The sequence below is a fragment of the Drosophila santomea genome, chromosome 3R (genome assembly GCF_016746245.2).
Source record: "Drosophila santomea strain STO CAGO 1482 chromosome 3R, Prin_Dsan_1.1, whole genome shotgun sequence".
Lineage (NCBI taxonomy): Eukaryota > Metazoa > Arthropoda > Insecta > Diptera > Drosophilidae > Drosophila > Drosophila santomea.
The window spans coordinates 10,349,098-10,376,894 of record NC_053019.2 but is presented as its reverse complement, the minus strand read 5'-3'; the positions used below and the strand labels follow the sequence as shown (position 1 = coordinate 10,376,894).

General features: G+C 43.3%; 1 protein-coding gene and 1 pseudogene across 3 annotated transcripts in view; both read left to right on the top strand.

Moving 5' to 3' along the window:
* LOC120454510 (homeobox protein homothorax) overlaps window positions 1–27,180 on the top strand; it is a 107,726-nt gene extending 80,546 nt beyond the window's left edge. Inside the window, exons 9-14 of one of the 3 annotated variants that reach the window (XM_039639866.2) lie at window positions 2,367–2,462; window positions 7,038–7,061; window positions 15,622–15,770; window positions 22,676–22,752; window positions 25,237–25,295; window positions 25,533–27,180. In XM_039639866.2, the coding sequence (XP_039495800.1) occupies window positions 2,367–2,462; window positions 7,038–7,061; window positions 15,622–15,770; window positions 22,676–22,752; window positions 25,237–25,295; window positions 25,533–25,675 (548 nt within the window). In that variant the 3' untranslated portion in view covers window positions 25,676–27,180. Of the gene's footprint in view, window positions 1–2,366; window positions 2,463–7,037; window positions 7,062–15,621; window positions 15,771–22,675; window positions 22,753–25,236; window positions 25,296–25,514 lie in introns of all 3 variants that reach the window. The other 2 variants (XM_039639865.2, XM_039639867.2) reach the window with 2 other exon arrangements.
* Window positions 7,546–8,121, top strand: LOC120454511 (annotated as a pseudogene).
* Window positions 27,181–27,797: the final 617 nt, after the last annotated feature.

Here is a 27,797-nt window from a genome sequence, read left to right as displayed (position 1 = left end):
TAAAACACATTTTGAGACAAGCGAACCATAAATGTTTTAGCACATTCTCAGAATCGAGAGTTGTGACATTTAAAAGCCCCATAAACAAAAGAATCTGAAAAAGCATTTTGGTTTAAAATTATACATATTTTGTGGCATTTTTCAAGCGTTTTGTCTCTTGTTTTTTGGCCAGTTAAAGCGAAACGAAAATGCTTTGTTGGCCTTATTGATTTAGCATTGCATAAGGCAATAGACATGAAGAAGAAGAGCGGAGCGACTCAAAAATCGAATTAGTCAAGTCACAGAAATCGAAAATCATTAACTTGGCAGAAAGGAAATAAAAAAAAAAGCGCTCAATTCGCCGCACTTTTATGTCTTCACTAGCTTCGTCCCGCTCTGGCGCAGCGCGAGAGAGCAGAGCCGCTGCGAGGCAAATGGCGCTGCCTTCTTATACGCGGCCATCGAGGAGCGAAAGAGAGAGGGAGAATCTGCGGATGCACGAGTGTGTGTGCTGGTGTTTGCTTGTGTTTCTTTCCATGTGTGTGTGTGCTTGTGTGTTTGCGTGTTTGGGAGAGCGAAAATCAGCAGACTGTTTGGCTCTGTCTCTTGGTGTTGTTGTTATTGTTGTGACTTTGTTTTGTTTTGCTGCGGCTTTTTTATTTTATTTCCTTACAATAAAAACGACAATAAAATTTTTTAGCGCTAAGATTTATGTGCGAACAATTTTTTGGCCACTCATTGTACCTATGCTGTTGCTCTTGTTGCCACCAAAAATCTCTATTAATTTTGATATTGATTTCGGTTGAGTGCATAGAAACAACTCGTTGTGAGGTCAATTTCTATTAGCTGAAAATGTTAGTTAGCTATTCGGGTTAACAATTTGTTTGTGAACAAATAATAACATTTCTAAATTCGCTTTTCATCTGCTTAAAAAGCCCAATTATATTAATCATATAAATGTCACAAAATAACCGAAATTTATGTTCCAATCGGGCGTAAAAATAGTTAAAGTAGTGAAACATTTTAATTTTAAATTTATTACCACCGAAAAGCATTTCAAATTGATGACCAATTTAAGAGATATTTGTGCACTGTTTGTTTTCGCCGATTTTATTTTCGGCCATATTACGTTACATTTTAATTGGACAGGTGCAGTTTCAGTGGCAATTTAATATTCCATTTCATTTTGAAAAAAACAATAGCGACTTGCATTCGCTCTGCCCGAAAGGGGCGTGGCATTCGGGGGTGGCTCTGCAAAGGCGGGTGGTTGGGTGGATGTATGTTAGGGCTGGGCGTCAGGACCACCCCATAAACACCCCACAAAAGCGTTCATAAAACGTGCCCATTTACTACCAAGAAAATTGCCCATTAAGAAGAAAACGAAGCGTAGTCTGGACCCCCACCCCCCGACTTTTCCTCCCGCTTTTCTGACCAGAATGGAAGCAAGGTAAGAGGGAAAAAAATGGAAAATTTAAATAAAGGTGCGTTGCCTTGTCTGCCCGCGTCGTTGAGCTCAAGAAAGCGCTTAAAAAAATAATAGAAATTGCCCGGGAGATTGGCCGAGGGTTGCTATTGTTGTTGTGCGACGTGGCACGCCCCCTCACTTCATTTTTTCTTACCAACCTTCTTACCGCCTTCATTGTGCTTTAAAGCCAATAAACCAAATTATTATTAGCGCCATTTTCCCCGCTCATTTTCCCACCACTACGTATTTCATTTAAAGTTTTATCAGCTTAAAGTGTCCATTGAGGTTCTTATGTTTACGAGTATATATTTTGTGACCCGTTTTCCTTGAGGGTTTCTCTTCATTCAGAGATTATTGGGGAATTTCAGGTGTGGGGCGCTGCCAAGGCACCTGTCATGCTACGAATTTTTGACGAAAGCCTAGAGACAACTATCTGCGAAGCCTTCAGCAGATATCATAAGATATATGCGTTGGCTTAACATATTCAGTGTGCTGTCAATATCGGTTGAAAAGCATTAAGTTGACAAGTGTTGCGAATTGTGTCAGTCAGTCGATGGCTTAGAGTGGCTCAAGATCTTAATACTGCTGCGGATGCCTTAACTGGAAATGAGTTTCAGTTCGTTTGCCGAAAGGCTTAGGAACGCGGAAAATTGAATTAATAATTATACGTGCTTTTCCCGCCGCGATAACTAAGTAGTGCAGCGATAATTTACAGGCGGTCTTATAGTCAGGCAATTCGTACTTTGTCTTTTAATAGAATTTACTTAAGTTTACACACAGTAATGTTGCTAGTTTAATGGACTTTTATGGCATTCGCTTGTATATTCACTTGCTCATTATTTCCACTTGTGCATTTTAATACAATAGTTTTAATAGCTATTATTGATGGAGTTCTAACGATCGGCTTTTCTATCTTTTGCAGGACGATGGTGTCGAAGAGAATGGTCCTCACCTGCCGATGCTCGCAATGCAGACGCCTCCCGGCGATTGTATTCCTCAGTCTTCCTCGGTAGTCCTGGTAAGTAATCCCTTCTCCATTCTCCATTCTCCATTCTCCACCAGTTACCCAACTCCATGCCACGGCTATCTGTCTGGGGAACTATCAGTTGATAGTGCTGCTTATCAGCGGACTTGAGCTATCATCACGAGACCAACTGACGTCAACGTTTCCATTAGATTTCAGTAATTTACAACATGCATTTTTCTGTTGTTTTTTTGTTTCTTCTCTGCCCAACCCGTGTTTCCTCATGCTGTTTTCTTTTTCTGGCTAGTTTTTTAGTTAGCTAGTTGGCTGGTTAGTTTTCTTTTAATTTCTGCTGGGCCATCGATGAGGCTGCAAAAGCAACAGCCAGAGATCAAGCGGCTCAGATTGTGCCAGAGAGTTAACGTTAATGGCAAAATACTAACAATGGCTGCTGCCGAGAGTAGGTAATTTCTATAATGATATACGAACTGGCATCGCCCAACGGGCAACGGCTCCTCCGCAGTGGAGTTCCAGTCGGAGTTTCAATCCAACACGGAGAGAAAAGGATACAGATAAAATCGTTCTTGATGTGAAAATGATCCATTATATTGGAAAGCATACTGCCTAAGCAATATGTACCCATTTCTTTGCCACATTTTATTACAATGGGATATATAAACATACCTTAAATAAACTAGAAAGGACTTATTTTAGATGAAATTTCTCCAAGTGAGCTCTTTTTGAGAGTGCGCCTGATCGGCGGCCATGGATCAGATCAGACGTCCCGCCTGCGGCCCCAAGTATCTTGAGTTTCTGCGTCCCAGTCTCAGCCAGACTTTCAGACTTTCGGCCTGGCCAATGCCAATGCCAATGCCAATGAAACGGCCATCAAAATGGCATCGACATGGCTCCGGCGAACGCCTTCGATTGTCTTCTCAATGGTCGGCGGAATGGCTAGAGGGGCAGGTCCCAGAGGTGCCTCTTTATGGATCCATAGATCCAAAGTGTTCGGCCGAAATGCGTGCCAATTACATGGGGCCGCAGCTTTCTTCTAATAGCAAATGCTGTAATCAAAATTCCATAACATGCCCAAAAGCCAACCTGCTCCGTTGCTGGCTGGCAATTCGTTAAAGTCAATTTGCAAATCATTTTTCCATTGAAACTCAATCTACGAACTACGTGAAAATACCGAAAGGCAAGACCTGGGGCCTTCATCCTCCTGCCTCATCCTCCACAGCCTCTTTTTCATCCTCTTGCCGCATCGATAATAATGATTTTCTTTGAAATGCATACTCGAGAGCTCAGCCAGGCTTAAAAGAGGGCCCAGAGCCTCTGACAGACAACTTTGTGTGCTCCACCTTCCTCCCCTTCCTCCCCTTCCTCACCTTCCTCCACTTCCACGCCTTGGCCCAGCCCCAACCCTTTTTCGATGGCTTCGAAACGTGGTGTAATAATACTAAATTGTTGCTGATTATCCTTTTGGCGGTTTGCCTTTGGACATGTTCTCCAGCCTCGGTCTTCTCGGCTTCTCTCTCTTATTTTTGCATACGCTTCGCCTGAAAATGGCGTCACAGTCACTGCACATGCAACACAAAAAGCACAAAACACAAAACAACAAAAAAAATAATTCAAAAAAATAAAAGCAGACTCCACTCGAGAGATGTGTTCTTCGGAGGCCCATGGTTCTCGGGTCCGGAGGAGCCCTGCTCTGCATCTCTATTTTAGCTGCAGCCGATTTTGAAAGAAATCAAGCAAAAATCAAAGCCCGAGCCGCCGCAGTCTCTTCAGGTCTGGAGTATTATGGAGTGCGGAGCATGGACTCCGACTTCGACTCCGCTGAAGAGGAGGCCCCAGAAAGTGAACAGAAAGACCACTTCAATAGTCACATAAATAGACTGTGAGTCGCGCTCGAGAGTCTCGCGCAGCTCGGCTCTGCCCAAATGGAAAATCGTGTGCCTGGCTTCCTACACTACCAAAAAATATGTTACCAAAAGCAGTGGAAATAAAACCACTTGGATAGATCCACTTCGTAGAGTAGATGCTGCCCAACATTAATCAATGCAATCAATGAAACAAAAGTGGCGCCCAACGTGGGGCTCCCTATGGCCTGGGTTTTAGGTGATCTTTCTTGTACCTGAGTAATTGGTATTTTTAGCAAGGCTTCTAATTGCACCCAAAAAATATTCCAGTGTACACCGACTTCTACTTCTATTTGTGGCTCTGCAATTTTTGAGGTTTCCTTCGTTTTGGGTGCTTCATTTTTATGCTTCACTTGGCCGCTTTAGCTTTGTCGGCACTTGAGCTGCTCTTTCAGCCAGCTCTTTCTGCTCTTCGGAAAGTCGGCTAAGACTAGGAAAAAAAAAAAAACACCCAAAACAAAAACAAAGAGGGGCAAAGCGTTTTCCAGCCTTCGTTCGCGGAAAGCTTTTTGTGCGGCCAGCATTTTGGTAATTACCGTTAAATGACCCAAGTCCGAGGCATAGAGACAAAGTCTCTCGCAACTGTCAGCTGTCAGGTGGCAAGAGGCAAGTGGAAAACAACAACCAACCAAGAGGCAAGCAACAACGGACAACCCAACGGCGTGGAGACGAACAACTTTGCGTTCAGCCGCCAAGTTGTCGCAGTCCTTGACAATTGTCAACTGCTTAAAGCCTCAAGGCTGATTCGCTGTCTGCAAATTAATTGCGCCCAAAAGCCAAGAAGACGAAAGAAGCTCATGGAACACCAGACCAGAGACCAGAAGACCAGAAGACCAGAAGAAGGGGAGCAGCGATCTTGGCCCGGCCGAAAGGCAAACAAATTTTGCATACCAAATGCTGTGTGCAAAGTTTTGTCTTCGTTTTGTTTTTTTTTTTGTTTTTTGTGTTTTCCTCTCCGCCAACTGAAATGCTGCACTTTGCATTTTAACCAGAACTTTGGCTGCGAAATCAATTAACAAACAATAAACGTTTGTTGGCCAGGCCAGACACGTATTTTATTTAAGTATCTAGAATATTAAAATGGGATCAGACACGACACAACTTTGTATGGTGGCAAACAGAGGGGCAGAGTGGCAGAGTGGCAAACACAGTAGAGAACAGAACAGAAAAAAATTGAAGCAATGCGTTGCTGACATTCATTGAAACGTTTTCGGAATATCTGAACGATTCCCAGCCGCCTTTGCTTTCTTTCTGCTGCAGTGCTGATAAATTCCCGAGCCTTTTCATTTTCGAACTGCAATGTTAAGCACTCGGGCTTAAATCCAGAAAGCCAAGCCGAAAAGCTGCACAGAAAAAAACGCGACTTTAATGTTAACAGAAATTACTGAATCACGTGAGAATCACATGCCTAAAATGCAGTTGCGAGTTGGCCAATTCTTGGGTGCTATTATTTCTTTCGGTGTGCCATCAACTGCAGCGAGTGCCACCCAGCAATCGTCGACAGTCACCGCATCAACTTAAGACGATTATTTATGAACTGCTCGGGGGGTTGGGGATCCTACTCTGGAATCGAACTGAGACTGAGACTGAGCCCAAGACTGGAACTTGGGAAGTTTGGAAGTTGGGAAGTTGGCCTGGTGATGGCCGTTCCAGGACACTGACATCCAGCGAGTAGAGAGAGAAGGAGCTGACCCAAGGGAAAGAGACGACAACAAACCCGACACCGACACTCTGTACAATGTACCAATGCGTGTTCGATGACTTAAATGACAAGAAGAACGCGTTCATTGCGAGATGCCAAGGCTGCAATTGAGCTGGCCAACCTCAAAAGCCGAGTTCACAAAATACTCTCAGCCATGTCATTACAAACTGACTAAATGACTTCGGAGAGATGTGAGGAAAACGGCTGAAATGGGGGATACTTACTTATTGAGATTACTTTTTAAGTTCATCTTTCTTTTTTTTTTTTAGCGATATTAAGACCCACTTAACGATGGGTAAAAGATTATATTCAACTGGTCCCAATCCGCAGTATTAAGCTTAGCAAGCACATGCAAAGTTATCTCACAGATTGAATATTTTGTTTATGGATACCTTAGCTCGCGAAACGAGATTTGCATAAAGCCCCACAGCGAAATCATAAAATGCTTCGAAAACAAAACACCATTCGCCTAACAAAAAAAAAAAAAAAAATGATTTGCGTGCGAAAAAGCCAAAAATAAAACTGAGAAACAAAATTATGGCCAAGCTCGAAAAAGAGCTAATAAAATAAAATGTTGAAACCGAAACGGGCTTCATCTTTTGTTTTCTTTGAGGCTGCATTTGATGTGCTCCAAATATTTTGGACTCACACTTGTGGACTTGGTGCTGATTCCACAGGCTTCACATAGTTTTGATTGATTGCCACCCCTTCTGTTCCATTCCGTTCCCTTCTGCGTGTGAATATATATTTCATATTTTATAGCCAGTGAAATCCGACATAAAAAACAACGATTTGCGGTCAGCAGTCTGCACGAAATTTTTCAATTTTTTTTTCTGTTCCTGTTGTTGGACTTGAAATCTTGTGTTTGGGTTATGAGAAGATTTATTGTAGTCAAGTTTCAGAGATATTTGGGTCTTGGACAGGTTAATGTTGCACCCAAAAAAAAAAGAAAAACGAAAAAGTTGAACAAATAATTAACTAATTTTTGCATTTTATTTCTACTTGCAGACAACTTCGGAACGAGTGCAAGCGGTAAGCTTTCTCCCTATAATTGTATAATTATTATTACTATACCAATGAAGTGGGCCAAGCCCCCAAAAAATGCCACGCCCCCAGGGATCAGAGTTCTGGACCAGAGTTTTGGCAAAATGGAGAAGTCGAACGAGAGGAATGACTGAAGAATGTCTGCCCATCTCTGTTCCGCACTAAACTGAAAATTGTAGACTTTGAGATGCGGAATGACAGGACCCATAATTATAATCGCGCATAACCCATCATCAGTTCGGTTCAGTTCAGCTCGGGCCTTTCAGTCTTCAGTCTTCAGTCTTTAGTCTTTAGTCTTTAGTTTTCAGTGCTCAGTGTTCAGTTTTCAGTTTCCAGATCCCTTGATTTCTGGCTATGGCTTTGGGGAGAAGGAACAACTAAATGCCGGGGCACATATAAATTTTGTGATTAAGAGCCATCTTATCATTATTATAGAGTGAGCGCACGCTCTGTTCGGGTTGTGACTCTTGAGATGGGGCCAAAAAGGCACTGGGAACCTGGGTGGGGATGTGAAACAAAAAGGCTGAAAAAAAGAGTGTATATATATATAGATATATATGTTTGTGTGTGGAGAAGAAGAAATACCAAGCCGCACAACACTCTCACACACGATGAGATATTTCAAAATGTAGCCGTGCGTGAGTGCGGGTCGGATTTTTCGATTTTTCGATGGGCATGGGTATGAGTATGGATATGGCTATGGGTATGGGTATGTGTATGAGTATGGATATGGGTATGGGTATGGGTATGTGTGTGCGCCCCTCGCAGGCATTATAGGATTTAGTTTTTGGGATTTCGATTTCTCACACAGGGAGCGGGGTCGCAAGAAATCCAGAAATGTGTAGAACATATTGTTGCTGTTGGGTTGCGTTTCCGAAGATTTCCTGTGAAATACTTTAAGCCCAGAGCCTCCTACTCCGACTCCAACTCCACTCGGTTTCGGTTTTTGGTTCTCTGATTTTGATTCTGATTCCGATTCTGTTTCTGTTTCTGTTTTGGCTGCGGCTGCGGCTTGTTTCTTTCTGTGTTTTGGGTTAAACATACTTGAAATTCTTGTTTCAATTTCGGCTGCTCGGCGGATGGGGGCCACTCGGTTCGTAATTTAATACGCTTTCAAAATTAAGAAAAATACACACATCTACCAAATACCAAATCCCAAATACCAAATCGATATGGCCGGGTAGGCCCCAAAGGTCACAGCCCAAAAGATTCAAATTCGAAATTAGTAGGGAGAACATAAATAACGGCGAACAACAAATAACACACTCCCCGCCTTAGAAAAGTGTGTTTTTTGTCTATTTCTCGAGTTGCTTGCGAGTTGGAAATATTTCATTATTATTGGACAGTTGCCGAGCGGTTCACAGATTCATTTCATCTGATCTCCCAACTTCCATCTCCACATCTTCCATCGCATCTGGATTCTTTGGTCGTTTTCTTATATTTTAATTTATGCTGTCTGTTACTTAACTTGATTTGCATATTCTCAAGCCGGAGGGTAGAACCAAATCGACTTGTATAGTCATTTTTTTAGCTTCTCGTTTTTCAATCTAATAAACCATTTTGTTGCTAAGTACAGCGGCGGAATAAATGCGAATTTTTTGCTCGCCCTCACTTGCAGTTTTTGCACTTTGCTCCCCGTTTTCTCTTTCTTTATTGCACACCCTCTCTCTCTCTCTCTCACTCTGTCTTTCCCTCTCGGTGCCTCTCTTTCTGGCCAGACTTTTCCCCTCCAATATGGCCGACAAAGCTGCACAAAATGGGGTAACACCACAGCATATCATACAGAGAGAAAAAAGATTTTCACATGCAAGCAGGCGGCGGGCGGGGTGAAAAACTACAGGAAATAACCAACGAAATAACGAAAAAAAGAAAAAAAACGTAGCGAAATCGGGGAAAAAATGCAGCAAATGTTTTCTTGTCTTCATGTTTTCGTGACTGATGCGTTATAATTTTCAGGCCGTTAAAAAACATTTTCTGTGTGTTATTAAAAAAAAATGTATGCAAAAAGCAGGGGGAGGAAGCTGAAGAAGCAGCACAACAGCCCCAATGTCTGGGACCGCCTTGAATTTGGCGCGTTGTCTGCGCCAAAACTGCAATTTTGATGTCAGAAAAACTCAACTGCAGACGTTTAATTTTTTCCATTTTTTCCCTCATTTTTTGCCTGGCCTGTAGTTTTATTTGGTTCGTGTGCTAAACGAAATTACACGCTTATGAATTGCTTAATATCGTGTAGCACCACCAGCCATAGAACTAAAAAAAAAAAATCAAAAAAAAAAAATGTGGGGGTAATAAACCAAAAAAAGGCGCAATCAAAGACGAGTCACTCACCTGTGGGTCCCACATCTGATATTTGAGTGCTTTTTTTCATTCGAAAAGGTGTCAATGCGAGTGCATAAAGAGTAATGAATACCTGAACAGCCAAAGCAGCCAAAAACAAATTAAACCCGCTGCCATTAATCTTCCCGGCCAACTCCCTTGGTGGCAGATCGACTCCAGAGCTCGGCTTTCAGCCAGTCAGTTCCTGTCTCGGTTTATTCTGGGATACGAAAACCAAAAACCGAAAGCCAAAAAACCTGGATACGATCCAGGTTGCAAAGGCAAGGTGAGATGCATTTCAACAAGTCTCATAAATTCGAGCGGATTGAGTGCACAGAAATCTTGTCTTGCCGCCATTTGCATACGCATGCGAGTTGAGAAACAACAAAGACCAAACAACACCGAGGAGGGGTTCATAAATTTGGCAAATTTGACAATTATGCGCATTAATAATAAATAAAATTGACAATAATTGAATTTGAATAATTTGATTTTGCATATGGGAAGGAGAGTCGAGTCGAGTCGAGTCGAGTTGAGTCGAAAACAGAGAGACGGCAACTCCATATGGCTAATCTGCATTTAAGGCGGTGCTCCGTCAGCTTTTTTCCATCTTTCTTCAACCGCTTTTTCCTCGTAGGCGTGAAAACATGTGTTGGATTTTGGTCTGTTTCTCATTTTGTTTTTTTTTTTCTACTGGTATCGCCTGGCCTGGCCTGGAATTTTAATAAACTTTTTCGCCAGCCAGCCAACCAGCCAGTATTTGGGTTTTCTCCTTTTTTTATGTTCTATAAGCCTATTGAATGAACTTCCAGCATCAGCCTGAGAACCAAAATCCAAAGAGTCCAAGGCGAACCGCAAAAGTCCGTACGAAAATAATGAGGCATGAACATGTTGCAGCATCGCCAGGCTTTTTTCCTTTGCAACATTATTATTATTATTTTTATTATTATTCCCCGCCGCCCCCTCCTTTCCACCCTCGAACGCTTTTTGTTGCCGGCCAAAAACAATGCAACGAGCCGACAATGATGATGATTGTTGGTTGTTGCTTGTTGGTTGTTGCTGGCCGGCTCAAAATATTGCAGCGGATCACACAAATCCTCCATAAAAAGCCTCCTCTCTATAGATATACTCGTATATATATATATACTTTATGTGTGTATAGATATTCGTGTGTGGATGGCAAAGCCGAAAGCTAAAGCGGCTTTTGTGTTAATACTTCAAACTGTTCAAACTGTTTTTTGTGCCAGCCTGGGAACAACAAACACGAAATCGAAAAAATCACAAAAAATTACAAAAGAGTCACAAAAAATGGCCACAAAAATTGCTATTGACTTTGGAGTCTGGTTTGCCATATGCCCGAGCTCTTGTAGTTGTTCTTATTGACTTGTTGCCGTTTTATGGCGTTGCGCGATTGGGTGATCCATCATCATTTTGCGGCCTCCGATAATTTGCAGTTTATTCATATTTTTCCCTTTTCGATGCGCCCATGAAAATTGCCAGGAATGGAAAACTCTGGGCACTTAAAGTGCTGTACATCTATTTAAATGATTATTATTTTAATATTACTATTGCATTGCTTAGCCGCTGTGCAGGCATAACTCATAGGTGATTGTGAAACCGAGCAAAGTCAAACTAAGCGGAGTATTGCATGTTTAATTAAGCCATTTGTGCCAGTGACACTTAAGCCTTATTAATTTGCCGATCGTATGCATATCACTTAACTGGTATGCATCGCCGTCTAAACCGAAATGAATTGCTCGTGTTTATCACTGCGCCGCGGAGATTCAATAAAGCGTTTTATAAACAATAAATGCCGGGCCATAAATCAGGCAGGTCGGGCTTAAGGCCGCTCGCACATGATGGCTAATAAGCGGGCTAACACCTTGGGGGTCCGCGGCTCGAGTGTTTACTGTACAGCCACCCACTTGACAAGCGTGTGATGAACGTGATGATGACGATGACTTTGACGCCCTTTCCAGGGCTTTTGTCAGGCGCTTCTGTTTTGTATTTCCATGTACTTCTCCTGTTTTCTCAGTGCTTCTTTATTTTTTGTTTTTTCTTCTCAGAAGTGGCTGGCTCAAGCGCAGCTTCTTGGCCAACACTTGAGCCACGGCTTTCTCGAGTGTTTGCCAAGCTGCAGCCGACGACAAATGGTGGTGGAGGGGGTTTTTGCTGGTTTTTGGCCACCCAGGGTGATGGCTGATTTCTTTTGACATGTTTTGAATTCAATTAACCGGCCTAGACCGCCGACGCTGTTTATTATCATTTCGGTACAAAACTCAATTAGTTAGGCACCCTGAAACAGCAAAGCGAGAAATACTCGGCCAGCCAATGAGCTTAAGCAGACTTCCGCCATGCTAGTCGTTCCCATTGGAAAATGATTGACAGACGATTGGCATGGATTTGTATAAACAAACGGAAAACTCTGCCCACCACTGGAAAATGGAAAGTTTTCCCCGTGCGGGGTAGCATTTGGCGTTCTTCAGTTGGTGCGGGCAAAAGTTTATTTAAAAACTAATTGAAAACTGCTACGATTTCCCCCCGCCTCATCCTCCATCTAGCCGCACAGTCAAGTAGTTTGGAAATATTTTGCCAGCCAGAGAGGGAAAATATCTATAGCCCTCCCTGTCCATCTCCATTCGCTTCTCGTCTGCTGGAAAAGCAATTTTGTTTGTTTTTGCTGCTGCAACTTGACGGGTGGAAAAGTGCATTTTGTTATTGAATTTTATGCAGACGGTACATGAAATGGATTCAGCTCTGTCTTTCTATATAAATAGAACTTTTACACAGAAAATAAGGATAGAGATTTATTGATGTAACGAATAGGCTTGTTGCTTTTTCAAAATAGTTTGTCTTTCTGTGTAGAGCTCAAAGAACCGGACTAATTGAAGTCACTAAAGTAGAATTTAGTCGGATTCTGTGGGGCTGCTGGCTGCGCAAAAATCTTAATCAATCGGGCAACTTTCCCCAAGCATCTCAAAGCATTTGGGGTTTTGTCAGCTTTACTCTATAATTGCATTCTGGGGGAGGAAGTCGGCAGGCGGAAGGAAAAGGAAAAGCCAGTTTCCAGCAGGAAACTAAAAATGTTTTGTATGTCCGTATAAAGGAAAAATCGCAAAATTTACTGCAAATTGGAATTTTGCGCAATTGTAGAAGGCAGAAAAAAATGGGAGCAAAAAGAGTGTACCAAAAACAAACATGAAAATGTGGCAAGCAAGGCAGACCAACTGTAGTTCTTTTTTTTTTGGGAGCTCATTGCAACAATAACAACACACACATCGCTTATATACGAGTTTAAGTGTATATATATGTTTTTATGTCTGTCTGCGTTTGCGTCTTTGGCTCCTGCATCCTTCGTCCTTTAAGCCAATAATAAATAAAAATGCCAGCTGGAATGAGTATTTGTGTTTGTGTGTTGCGTTTGTGTGAGCCACCCACGAAAATTGCGGCGGCATCAAATTTATTTCCACCTCCCCACGCCCCAAAAAGCACACTTATTGGGAATCGAGCGGGCTCCATAAAGTGCACAAAGTTATAGTGAAAATTAATTAAGTTTTGCGCTGCGCTTAACAATTCAATTAAAAGCAAAAATGCAAGCGCCTTTATCGCGTACAGCGAAAAGCACTTTGGGAAAAAGCTACGAAAACGCACCGTCCTAATCGGTTTCCCCCCCTTCTGTCCCCCTTAAAGACCCCCTTTTCCATGTGCAACACGAGTGCCCTTTCAAGTGGCACAAGTGCTTTTGCACATCGTTATTATAACAATAATAAGCGAGCCAGAAGATGCGGCTCTGGCCAAAGATTAATTGTGTTTGGGTCTCGAAAACGAGCAACAAAAATGAGGCAAGAAAATGGAAATGGGAGCACACACACACCACAAACACCACAAACACCACACACACACCCAACACACAGCACACACCGAACAACACACATCGCAAACCGAACTTGGAGTCGGCGTAAAGTGCAATCCACTTGAAGGAATTTACATATCACCAGCAGATACCAGATACCCGGGCCATGCCTTCCCGAGATCCCCAGACGAAGACGACCCATCTGCATCTGCGACTCCGACTCCGACTCCAACTCCAACTCCAACTCCGACCATCCTGACCATCCATGTTGCAGGCAAATGCATTAATCAATTTCATGTTTTCTTAAGCGCGCGCCCGTCGCGATTTGAGTGCCTAGTGGGCTCCTCTTCGAGAAATCGGGCCATTTGGGGGGTTACAAGGGGGTGAGATCCCCGCGCCCCCCGCCCGTCGCCCCCTGAGTGGAATAATCAATTTCGAGGATCATAAACAACTTTTAATGAAGTTGTTAAGTGCCAGCAGCTAGTTTCTTCCGCGCTCTTAGCAACTAAAGTGCAGCTCACAGTGCTCGATGATAAGCTTTGTGTGTAATGGACGCCAACTTCTTGGCTTCCATTTGGCCAGATTCCGTTGGCCAACTCGGAATGTACTATATACTACTGCATATATGTATGTATATACTGCATACACTATAGGCCAACGCATTTCCATAATTGCTAAATTATGCAAACAATGGCGGGAAGTTGGGGGCGAAAGGCAAGGCGCTAGAAAGGTTCCAACAAGTGATTGTTTTGGGAACTTCTTTTGTTTACGTTTTTCAGTTTTTCGGTTTTTCGGTTTTTCTGTTTTTCTTTGCTCTTTCTGGTAAATTAATTTTATAACTTTTCCGGCTTGGGGCTCCACTGATTTGGTTAGTGACTGTATTTTTACCTTAGAGCCCGTAGTTTTCCCTGCCTTTCCCCATCGAATATTAAGTGATAAAATTATACCAATATATATTTATCTGAATTTAAAAGAAAATGTTCAGCTATTTCCATGATATAACTGTGTTCATTTGAATTTAGCCCCGAAATCTTCTTCATTTTCTTTATCAAATTCGAGAGCATAGCGTGGTCTGTCTTTGCTCAATCGAAATTCCTCGGGTTCTGTTTGGCTTTTCGTATTTTTTATTTGGTCTGCTGCCATCAGGTTTTGTTTTATGGCCTATTTCGAAAATCCCCAACCCCACACCCACCCCCCTCTTCATACTTTTCTGACCACTCGCCAAGCGAACTTCTCCATCGGCGACTAAATTAATCAAAACGAACTTCCGGTTTACGCAAAATGGCGTGAAGTCTGCCACCACCATTGAATGCCTGAGTGTTTGCATCTAGGTGTGGCTACTGAAAATGTGTGTGTGAAAATTAATGAATGAGTTAACTGAAAAATTCATGAAAAGCGGCCAGAGTGAAGGTGGAGCGAAAGCAAATGCCAAAGGTGTTGTGCCAAAGATAAAGCATGGAAAATTTATGAAGGAATTAAGCGAAGGCTACCAAGTTAGACATTGGCCGGTTGGGCAATATTTGTTTTGGGCCCCCGAAATCTGATGATCATGGTCGTCTTCGTCGTCATCCCCATCATCATCATCACCATGGTCGAGGAGGAAGGAGCGTGAAATTATGCAATCCATGGATGGTTTCTCTGGTTTTGAGGGGGAGTTGGTTTCGGTCTGGTTTATTTTGTTTGCATGTGCGCAGCGATTCGGGCTTCCTGTTTGCTGGCATTTGAGTTACTTAAGTGTAACTAAAACTTTAAGTAAACACACAAATAACATACTTAATATTAAACAAAAATATACACAGTCTGTGTGGAGATCCAGTGACGATGATGATGACGATGATGAAAAGGAAAGGAAAGGAAAGCACACAGGAAACGCCTGGCCTGGCCGAGTCGACGAGATTTCTGGGCCTACGAGGCAAACAAAAGATAAAAGCCTGGGGAGTTTAAATTAACCAAAAATTATGCAGGAACATTACCAAAAGCCAAAACCAAAGCCAAAGCTGAAGCAGCCCTGACAAAAATTAATTTTGTTTATAAACAAGTCTTGGAAGCCAAGAGGCAGAGCCCAGTCTACTGACCTGCAGTCACAAACAATGTCATCCATATGATTATCGTTACGAGCGAGTCGAGTAATTTTATGCCCACTTGACAAACATCCAACAGCCATAAACCAGAACAGCAAACACAGAAGTTGTCTTAGAGCAGCAGTAGTCGTAGTAGTGCTTATTTTCTCATTTTCTGATTTTCCCATTTTTGGGGGTTATGGCATAGTCTCGTAGTATGTAGCACTGAGACAATATTGACATAGGCCTCGCAAGATTTCCCCCAACTATGCAGCACCACTCACTTTTCTACCACTAACTTTTCTACACAATTTTCCAGGTGATGCCAGCAATGCCAGCATAGGAAGTGGAGAGGGCACCGGCGAGGAGGACGACGATGCGAGCGGCAAAAAGAACCAAAAGAAACGTGGCATTTTCCCAAAAGTAGCAACCAACATATTGAGAGCGTGGCTGTTTCAGCATTTAACGGTGAGTACCAAACAGTAGTGCCAAAGTGCCCCAAGTGCCCCAAGTACCAAAGTACCACATAGTACCTTCATTTCCACCTCCGATTCCTGGCCAATGGCTTCCCGGCACGTCAGAGATGTTATCGCGATCTCAGTGGGAATCCCTGACTGGCTGGGGGCTGGCCCCACCCACTACCAACTAGCAGCTAAACCAGCCCCAAACTCTGATAAGAATTCGCTCTAGCTGCATGGGGCGAAAATCGTGCTCACTTATCAAAATTGTTTAAGAAAGTAATTATTCGTGCAACAATAAAATCTGTTGTGATAGCAGTTTGCCAAGTAAGAACCTCTGTTTAGATTAAGTACAAAGTCAAGTCAGGTGTAAAAGAAAAGAAAAGAAAGTATTTTTGAACAGCAATAGGTATAGTTCTCAACCGTGTTGTCTCTCAGTGCAGCTATTGTTTTATTTTCGTTGTTTTTCCAACGTGTGGCAGGTTGATAAGATTACCGCATGGGCTCCAATGAATGGCCTGCGTCAATGGGCGGTGCAGTGGGCGGGGAAAAGCTGGGTAAAAGGAAAACACGGTCGAGGGGACGGGGACGGGGACGGGAACGGGAAAAAGCCGGCACGATGATGTAAACGATAGCAGCCAGGGAAGGCGCCATTCGGAACCTTGATTATATGGCCATTAGGGTGGGAAATGCAAACAAGATTGTGTGCTGTACTCGATCAGACTGAAGAGTCTATCCCCAACCCCACCCCCTCGCTTCCAACTGCCTAACCCAATCGCAGAGCACTCAGTTTGAGGCCTAAGCCTCCGTTTTGGCCATTTATCCACTGGGCCAATACCCTTTCGGACGACGGCAGCTTCTTTGCCCGGTCATCGCGTCCAATTAGATTTCCATTTTGGGGCCATCAAAGAGCTCGGCTAAACGGCCTCCAAATGCGGCACTAAAAACAAATTGCCAATGGCAATAACTATTCAAAGCCCGAAACTGCAGTTCAAAGTTCCTTTTTCTGATACTTTGGAGATGCCAAACGGAAGTCCAGTCCAATCCGCCGGATGTGTAATACAAATAAACAGATTTGTTATGCGCCACTTTATGTTAAGCAACAAGAAAAGCAATGCCAAGGAAAAACGCCAAGGGAAAAGGGGGAAAAAGGGGAAAAGCCAAGGTGGCCAAGGGTTGAATATGCGGTTGAGCCAAGTGGCCGGCAAACAAAACTATAAGATTTTATGCTGGACGGGTCAAGGAAGTTCCAACTACGTTCGTTTTTTGGCCATTAGTTTTGGGGATTTTTTGTGAGTCTGCTGGCGTCGTAACTGCGTATGTAAAATGATAGAAATCTTAATGGAATTTTGGTAAGCGAGTGTGTGTGTGTGTGGCCAAAGCTAACGACCAAAAGCTGACCAGCGCGATAAGCCAGCGAATCGGAAATTAAAGTTGAGGCTGCGTTTCTGGCCCAAAAGAAAACGCAAACGAAGAAAAAAGCATGCAAACGTTTTAAAATACCACCCCAGCCACCCCCTGGGCCGAAAAGTAAAGTAAACGGAAGAAGCATTAGCCCAACCACCCCCATTTCCCCCAAACCCTCGGTGACATTGATGAATTGCCGTTTAAATCAGCGCATCACTCATGTTTGCCCAGCGGCAGCGTCTCGACTTTCACAGCCTGCACATCCTCAACACTCAGATGCTCATCCACATCCACATCTACATTCACGTTCGCATTCACATCCACATCCACATCCTTGACTGAATCCGTCGTCCCGGCTTAATGCCATTAACAGTTTTTCAACGCATTAGGGAAATTGTTTTTCTTCTGCGCCGACATGCGTTTGAAACTTTAATTTCGTATTCAAAGCCCTTCGATTTTGGCATAATGCAATGATTGCCAATTTGATTTATTGCCCTGCCGAATAATTAACTTAAGAACCAGCGAGCCTATGAGTGATTATATTTGAAAAGTATCGATTGGCAAATAAAGCGTATTTAACAGTCGAAATGCAACGCTGGCCTTAGAATGATTAACATGTGAAATGCAACCCTGCCACTTCCGGCAGATCAATCAAATGCAGTGTGACAAAGGCAGCTGCAATCAAATCAGACCGAAATTCGTTGATAATCATAATGAGTTAGTAAAACCAAATAAATGCAGCTACTGAGATGTCGCCTGAAAGCCATCGAATCCTCGCAAGACAGACCCCAAATAAGACCGCAATGATGGTGCTAATGAAGTGCGTTGCATTCTGGAAAGAAGGGGGCTGGAAAGGGGGGCGGGGTGCTTGGGGCCGGGTTAACTGACTGGCCAACCAAAAAACAAAAGGCTGCAACAGCAACAACAATAGTGTACATTGAGGGCATTGCATGGCCGCCTTGTTGTTGCTTTTGGGCTGATTGCCGTTGTTGCAGAAATGCATGTTCTTGTTGTTGCTGTTGCTGCATGCTGGTTGCCATAATTATGGCAGGCGCGCGAATATTTTGTTTACATTTGGCGCGCACTGCAGACAGGCAGCAACAACAGCTACAACAACAACAGCACCCAAGGCAACGGCAGCAACACCAACACCAACACCACCAACAGCAACAGCAACGGAAAAAAGGCCTCAATTCGCGTGCTCCGCCTACTCGAGCAGCTTGCCACATGTGTGTGCAGTTTGCAGTTCGCCGTTCTCAGTTTGCCCATATGCCCCAGGTCCGCTCCCATTCTCCATTTAAAGCGGCCCCTCCTCTGTCCCGCGAAAAACCCTCCCTCGCCGGCAATTTTCTTCCGGCTGTCTGCAGTTGCTGTTGCTGTGCTGCTTTTGGGCCTACATTTTGACGTTGCCGCTGCAATGTGCCACTTGCAACCCCCGAAAAAAAGTGCGCAGAGCGCGAAATGTTAAGCCGTAGCAAAATGGCCAAAAGGAAGCCATAGAGGGCGGTCGCAGGGGGTTGGTGGGGGGCAGGGGCTTTAGGTGCAGGCGCGGAGAAAGAGTTGCACTGTTGTCAGCGAGTCATGTTGCAACGGCGCTTAGTGTGTGGCATTCTTCAAGCGGTTGGCTCATAACGAATCTGCAATGCGCTGTTAAAACTATCTACAATTGTAGTAATTTCAAGAGACTTGCAACTTGTTTTATTGCTAGTTAAGTCTCGGTAGATGTATTTTCCACCCCACCTTTAATGAATTTTTCTTCAAGACTTAAATATCTTGTGCTATTTATTTACCGCCGCAACAAAACGTAGGGCATCTTCTAACCGGCCATGCTGCATATTATTATGATTTTCCGCCACAAAACTTGGCGGATGGGGCAGCATTGCGATTAGTGCTGGGCCTTCTAGCTCACCTTATCAGTGGTGGTTGCCACAAGGGGGGGCAAATACGAGGAAACACTCATTTGGCTTTGTTTAGACTGGAAAAAATCTTTATAATGGCCAACAGTCGCCTTTTCTTCGCTGTGGCAATGCAATTTTCACCGCTGCAATTTGCAGCCAACGTGGTTGTTGCTGTTGCTGCCGTTGCCGATGTTGCTGTTGCAAGTGTAGTTGGTGTTGCTGCAGTTGGCGATGTTGCCGTTGTTGCTGTTGCTGTTGCCGCTGGCTTGTTTCACAAATGGCGTCGCATTTGGCGTTGTTAATGGCGTCGGCATCGCTGGCATCGCTTGGTTGCCCGTTGTTGGTGCCTCATGTGTACGCGAATGGGGCAGGGTGATGCAAGGGGAGTGCCAGGGGGTGGGGGGCTGACTTCTTGGGCTTGTTGTGCCATGTGTCACGGCGTTGCAGTCATGTTGACATCATTGGGCCCAGGTCCAATGAAATGGGGGTCTCACTCTCTTTGGGGCCCGGGGCCTTGGGCCTTCCACTTGTCAGCAGGGGGAGAAAAGGAGTAGGCGAACCCCAAACCCCCCACCTACTAGCCCACTACACACACCACACACATCTGTGTGCGATGATTGTTTTAAATTCATTTGCCAAGTTTAAATAAACACACAACAAAGTGAAAATATGCTGGCAAAAAAGTGGAGCGAGTCAACTTGCCACAGGGACGCAAGACAGCAGACAGCAGACAGAAGGCAGAAGGCAGGAATCACAAAAAAGAAAGAGACGCCTAGCCCAGCGACAGAAAGAGATGGCGATGGCAGGGGCTGGGGCGACAACTTAAAGGCGTGACAGTAATTAATTATTTTGTCGTATGGTAAATTAATAAACCAAATGGACTTTGTTTCTACTTGACATGTTATGCACTCTCTGCGTATCCAACACAACAACATGCATACATTTCGCCACATGTGTGTGAGTGCGAAATGCATAATTGCTTTCATTAGTCTAATTGGTGCAACAAAGTGCAGTTGAAAGAAAAACGCTTAAGCAAACTGAGACCGAGAGATCCGGAGCAGAGGGAGACGGGCTGCTAAGCTCTTGGGAGTACACTCGTGACGGAGAGAGTAGGCGTTGAAAGAAAAGCTTTTGCAAATGATATATATGCACTTCTGATCCCCAAGAGTCGGACAAGTCAACGAACTTGACCTGCCAGATACTCGTATATAAAGGATTATACTCGCTTGGGACAAGTCAGTCGTATTTATAGTTGGCAAATAAATCTTTGTCTTTTGCTGTGGGGCTTCGGCTCACAAAGGTAAGGGACTTAGGTTTGATCTTATTCCTGGCACTGCTGATTAATGAAAACCAAAACCTTGGGCATATTTAATGCTATTTCTTTCTAGAACTGTTATAAATTTAGAATACTCCATAGTAAGGTTACGTGTACTGCTGATTTATATTTCGGCTTATGTAACCTTGCTTCTGCAGGCATTAAATATCAAAATATATGCTATTCCCGAAGTAGAACGCTCAATTATTCGAAGTTCGCAGACCATTCCTTTTCCCCATTGACAACCACAAAGTTGTTCCTGCTACTGCCAGATGTCTCGGCTCGTGTTGGCCACAACATCAAATCAATAACCAGGCTCCACCTGCATCTAGAATCGGCCAAGCCCACCCACTGCCAATGCCACCACCCATTTTCCTTGTGAGAAAGCCATCTCTGCAAATAGATGTGCGCCACAAAGTATGCTATAAATTCCGTTTTAATTTACCTGCATGTAATTTATGCCTTCTGACTTCTTGAACATTTTATATGGACAAGAAAACGAGGTGCAGCAGCAGCAGTGGCGATGGAATGGGGCAACATTGCCAATGGCATGTCCATTGTATTTACATGGCTCCTACGTTTATTTGTCAATACGCAAATTTCATATAGTATTTGGTATCTGCCTGTTTTGTTGTTGCTGTTGTTGCTGTTGTTGCTGCCCGAAAGTGCGGGCGTGTCAGGCTGAAAGTCCTGGCCTCGACAGGACAGCAAACAACTATTGCTGCCGGGCAGGACTACAGCATGGACTTTGGACTTTGGACTTTGGACAGCAGCAAGACAACACGTAAAATTTATTAAACACAAACAATAAGGCAAATGCATTTAAGGAGCCACAGCTCCACACAGGCCAAGCCCTCTCTGCTGCAGGACAACAGCAGCAACGGCAGGAACAGCAGCAACAGCGGCAACTAAATTGCATTACAGGCGGCCAGGACATGCCAGCACACAGATAGACACACGAATACAAAGACGCACAGACGAAGACAAGGATGTGCAGCGTTGCACATTTCGATTGGAATGGCCCCGCCTTATATGTATAACCCCAGAGTTGTGTATGGGAGACAGTTCATATATTTTTCGGGGCTGACCGTAAATTTCCAGACAATTTCTTAGCCCAGTGCAACGACAAAATTGCATTTGCAGACTGCGGCATGGGATCCCCTTGCATCACAATTATCGACTGCTGACGAGTGGCCCAAGAGCTACCCAAAAGCTGCAGGAACCGCCCACAGCTGCCGGAAGCGATTGCGTCCAGTGGAGGGTTAAAACACAAAGGACTGCTTCGTCCTTCGAGCACGCGCACAAGAATATCCCGATTTTTCGAGGGCGAAACAAAGCCAAAATCATTTGACGGCAACTTCCGCTGAACGGAGATCCTTAGAAATAATTTTTTGACAGCAGCCAGGTGACTGGCTAAACCCCTTTACTGCCTGTTTTACACTGAAAAAAGTTATGAAATTAAAACATCAAGAGCTAAAGAGCTGTTCCTACATATAATCACCTTCTTGAGCCATTCAAAAATATCCGAATATTTTCCGCCCTGTAAGAGCCAAACAAACCAGCATTAATGGAGTGAAATTGTGCTGCGATCGGAATCGTTGAATCAACAATAAGTGCACAACAACTAGGCAAATAAAACAAATTGTAATAAGCGCCAGGCCAGCCAGCCGATTAGATTAGCTGCTGGGCAGCCATAGGGGTTAAGGGGGCGGGTTGGACGACCAGGGGGAGTGGCACTTTCACTTTAGCCAAACTATTTACCCACTGACGCCACTGTGTCGGCGGTTCGACTGCAAGATTTATGGGAAGTGGACTACTCGCTGGCATTTGTTTGCCCATTTGGCGCTAGACACGCGCTCCAATTGCAGTTAACCCACTCCATGCTCCGGTTCGACTCCCCGTGCTTAACCCCCTGAGGTAGCGGCAATTGAGGACACTTTGAGTGGCACTGCTGATAAGGAGGACGCACTGCAACCGGCCGACTGATAACGCCCAAAACACCCGAAAATGCTGCGTTTCAAGTGCAGCCATCCACGCGGGCTGACAGGTTCCCATTCGGTTTTATTGCGGCCATGATTGATCGATTGTTTGGCCGGTTGGGTTGGCTAGATAGATTGTAAATTTGGGCACTGCAACAGTTTGCCTAGCTCCGAAATTCGTATTCGATACCTATTCCATGTAAACAACTCTCATTTGATAAATAAAGTTCAATAATATATAAGTGCTTTCAACTATAAACACTTGAAACATGCAAATACAATGTTGTAATCATATCATTTTCGCATATTCTTTCAGCATCCCTACCCATCCGAGGACCAGAAGAAACAATTGGCCCAGGACACCGGCCTAACGATACTGCAAGTGAATAATTGGTAAGTTGCCGCTGGAGATTCGATCGCATCGGATCAGATATCCATACACAGATATTCAAACACACAACATCATAATGTGGTAAACGACGCCCTGGGTTGTCCATTACTCACACGCTTTATTCCCTGACTTGGCCATAAGATTCCACTCGAAACCAAAACCAGAGCACACACACACCGCATGAGAAAATAAAACTAACTGGCCGAAAACAAATTTATAAGGCAGCCCACGCCAAGGAAATAGAACCTGCCACAGGTCGACAGGCAAAAAAGGTGAAAAGAATGTGGCAAACAAAATTATGGGCCCTGTGTTCATGCAAACAGGAAAGGGGGAAGCTGGAAACAGAAAACTGGAAATCCTAGAGATCCCGGAGTGCATTAGGCTCGGGCTGCATGTACATGGCAAAGAAACGTCTCTGGGAGACGGCAACTTCATCAAATTTTGCACATTATGCGACAGCCGGCAGAACTTGACACTCGGCAAGCTGCAAACTGCAAAATGCAGCCAAGCTACAAGATGCGCAAATAGGAATGGAGATGGAAAAGCTTTTCAAGCAAGTTAAAAGCGCTGCTGAATCTTTTATGCAGTTCGCTCAGACGTGGCTTGGATTGGCTTGTGTTGGCTTGGCGTGGAATGCTTTTAAGCTAAGACAGGCCGCAATAAAATCCGGCGAGAAATGTGTGAGAGCTGTGCCGCCTGGCAGGCACTCAGCTCAATTAAATTGAATTTCGCGCTCACCGAAGCACACTCCAAATTAACAAATACTACGCTATCCGCAGGACCCTGCCCATCCGATTCGCTTAGGCACGCAACACTGCGTAGAAAGGTCCTGCGGAAAAAGGAATACACAACTGGGGAGGAGAGGCATTGAATGGATGGAGAAGCCTTGGCAGAAAATAGCAAAATAAAATGTTGACACTTTTGGTTATTTATGGGCAGGCGGGCAGGACACCTTTTGCTGAGCCAGTCGGTCCGAGCGAGCAGGACACTAATCCTGGGGGAATATCGCATCGCCCCCAGGACTATAGCTCTCTAAATGTGTATTTATTTTTGCGCAATTTGAGCCGGCAAGAACTGAGCATAAGAAGCCATTCAAATGACCAGGAGATTCCGGAGAAGTCCATTAACACCCAATAAGATGCCCAGACAGCAAAAGTAACTTTCGTAATCGAAAAAGTTTCGCTTTTTTTCGCTGCTCCTGCCGCCGAGCAAGTTTTAAATATTAACGCTTAGTTACAGCTGCAGGAAGAAAAGTTATAATTATGGGCTAAGTACATAAATAACTTGGCAAGTGTTTGCTTACCTCCCTGAGTTATTGTACTTATTTGAGCCTATATATATTTATATATAGTACACATACATAGTCCCTTCGCATCTGCAATCATTCCAATCAAGTGCGAGGCCAGCGGGCAAATCGATTTGCAGCATACAAGACTCGAATCATTTGCTGCATCTTGAAATGCGAGGAAAGCGAGTCGGCGAGGCAGCGAATATCTATATGGCAGAACGGAACTCAATTCCATTTTGTCGTTTTGATAAACGATTTCAGGGCGTTGCAACAATTTCCGCCCCAAAATGAGCAAAAATCAGGGGCAGTTCGCAAACGAAACTCAACTGCAAATTGAAAAGTCAAAGGGGCGAGCGGTGAAATGTTCCCTTTTTCAATCCGTTTGGAGGAGGAGTTCCCAGTGGCCAAGTGCATTAACCTCGGCTAACTTGGTTTTCGGCTAATGCGAGTAGCTGTATCCATTGCCGTCCTTGTAGCTGTCGCTGTGCACTGCGAGAAATTTCCCTCTCCACTCATTAAAGTATTTCTCAAAGACGAAGTAATCAAGTTCTTGCTGAATAAATTCTAAAAACCAAAAATTAAAATTCAAAGTAGATTATCAGTTATATTCACCAATAATTCAGGGACATAGTTGCCAGTTGTGGCATTAGTTTTTCTCGGTGCAACTGTAACTGATGCCTCTGATGTTTTTCCTTTTCCCCGTTTGGGTTTTTTTGCTGGTGGTTTCGCTGTTTGGCATTATATATAGGTTTTTTGTGTTTATCTTTTTTTTTTTTTGAGGCCGTGTCAAAGCTTGCGGGTAACATCGTCTTGGCCAAGTGACTGTCACTCGGCCGGCGGCTTTCTGCTTTAATCATTTGCTCTTTTTGCGCTTTTTGTGTCGCCACTGATCCTGCGGATCAACGGGCAACTGCTTATTATTTCTTATTGCATTTATTAAACGACAATCATAACCAAAGTCGGCGAGGCCCATTGATCTGGCCGTGGCAGGGCAGCAAAAAGTGTGACTCTGGCGGAGATTTGGTTTGGTTTATGGCTAAGTTGGGCACATAAAGCACCGTGGTCCCGGCAAATCCGGGCCAATTCATGCATAATTCATCGATCCTTTTCGGTTCAGTACGGTTTGGTTCTGTTCGGTTCAGTTCGATGTGTTTAATTAGGGAATGCCACTAAAACGATATCTTCTGTCTGCTTACAGGTTCATCAATGCGCGGCGGAGAATCGTCCAGCCGATGATCGATCAATCGAATCGTGCAGGTAACTATCGCTCTTATTCAAAATGAAATCCACATCCAAAAAAAAAAAAAATCTCCATAACTATGAAATAGCGCTGATCTAGTTAAGAACTAAGTGCGGTGAGCCGTGAGGATCGCCTCGCTTATTTTTGCCATCCATTCGAACGCAATTTCTAATTATGTGCATTTTTTCTCTTTTTCCGTTTTTGCGCTCTTTATCCACTTGGCGACTCACCAACAGTCTATACACCGCATCCAGGTCCCTCCGGATATGGCCACGACGCCATGGGCTACATGATGGACAGCCAGGCGCATATGATGCACCGTCCGCCCGGAGATCCGGGCTTCCACCAGGGCTATCCGCATTACCCGCCCGCCGAGTACTACGGCCAGCACTTGTAATCCTCGTAATCCGGCCCCGAACCGGAACCGGAAATGGAACTGGAACTGGTACTGGAAATGCAACTGGAACTGAAACTGCAGCCAGAGAGCTCTCCGCCGGAAGCGATCAAGCCAAAATCATAGCTTAAATTTTACCACCACCCAACACTGGAGACAAAGGACGAAGGACGAAGGACGAGGTACGAAGGAGCTGAATGAATACACAAGGATCCGATCCCAAAACTATAGCATACCATACCGCGTGGCAATATCAGTCAAGTAATAGCAAACAAAAAACAACAAGCAAAGAACAACAAACGTAGTAAAATCTATACAAAATGATATTAGCTAAGCAACAGCGACAACAACAACAACAACAGCAACATTAAGAACAACCACAACAACAACAAAAGAAAAACAGCAGAATCCAGAACAACAAAAAGCACCAGCAACAACAAACCACATCAAAAAGAAACCAGAAATTTGAAAAGAAACTATTTGTGTATACCTTAAACATAAATAACAAAAGCAGAAAAAAGGGAAAATAAAAGCAAGAAAAAAGAAATATTTATGCATAAACAAAAATGAAACGCTTAGCTATAAGTTAAATAAACAAAATAAAACCAGAACTCACACACACACACACACACAGACACACCGAGACGCAACACAACAATTTGAAATGCAAATTTTTATGTTCAAAGCTGCAGAGTGCAAAACACAACATTTTAAAGCATGAATTTAGGCGCAGTCCAGAAAGGATACAAAATTGAATAGGACATACAAAATTTAAGCGACATTTCGTTCGGATTTGTTATAGATTTTAGTTTGAATTTAGAAAATGCCCCGCCCCCCAGGAAATCAAGGGAAAACCAAACCAATAGCAGCAGCAGCAGCAGCGAAATTCGATCGAGTTTGAATATAATTTGCGCAATGGAAGGACGAGAGGAGAATTCTTAGCTAGTTCTTAGTTTCATTTTAGTTATGTAACAAGTCAGTTGTAGTAACGCTTTGTTTTCTATACCTTTACGCATATGTATATGTACATACAAAACAAATCGATAACAAACTATAGATACTATACATACATACGTACATCTACGTTTAGGCGATAGCACCCTACTATATATCCTACGTTTAGACGATTAATTTAAATAAATTGAATTGTTTTCTAATTTTATGCCTTGCAACACTTAAGTAAAAACGAAATGGAATTTAATTTTTACAAAAGGGAAAGATTATCACTAGACGAGGAACATTATGATTTGAATTTGTTTTAGAGTCTTCATTGTGTGCGGATCTTGTAGTATTATTTTCCAACTGAAGCACACCGACCGATTTGAATATATGAATATATATATTATTATGTATATGTATATGTATGGATTTTATGCGAGTAACAAACAGTACGATACAAATAATGGCATAGGCATATACATAACTCTGAATATGTATACGTAATATTAATAATAAATTATGCTTACGTTTAAATTGTACTTTTATTTATGTATTCTAATTTGTATGCGTTAATCCTTAGTTAACTATTATTATTATTATTACATTTACTTAATTAATGATTTAAATTTAACTAATTCAAGAGGATAGAATTGTACGAGAGATGATTTATTGATGAAAACAAAAATGCATATATGAGAAAATATTTGAAAAAATAATCGTTCTTCGTGTTTTTATTTGATTTTGGTTATGATTTCTTTTCAGCGCGGGCAAATACTTATGTTTTTGTTGGGGGGATATAGACTCCAAGAGCCTAATCTCCTCTCCCAGGATATGTTTATTTTTATTCCTGTTGGATCTTTTGGCAAACGCGTCACATGCTAAGGAACTGAATTGAATTTACATTGCTTGTGAATCTGATTAATCTTAAATGGTAACGAATATACGTAAATGCAGAGGGCAACAAATCGAAATTTAAGTATTTAGTTTGAAACTTATTAACTATGAATAGATTGAAGGTGAAGGTGTGGAAAGCGAGTACCTATTTTGAAAATACAAACGCGAAATAAGATGGATTACTTAGCCTGCTCTTTGAACGAAACTTGAGCTTTTTTTGCATGGGAACCCAACATTTTATTGGCATACACACTTAGGCAAACTCATCTAACTTCTTACCGACTACACTCGA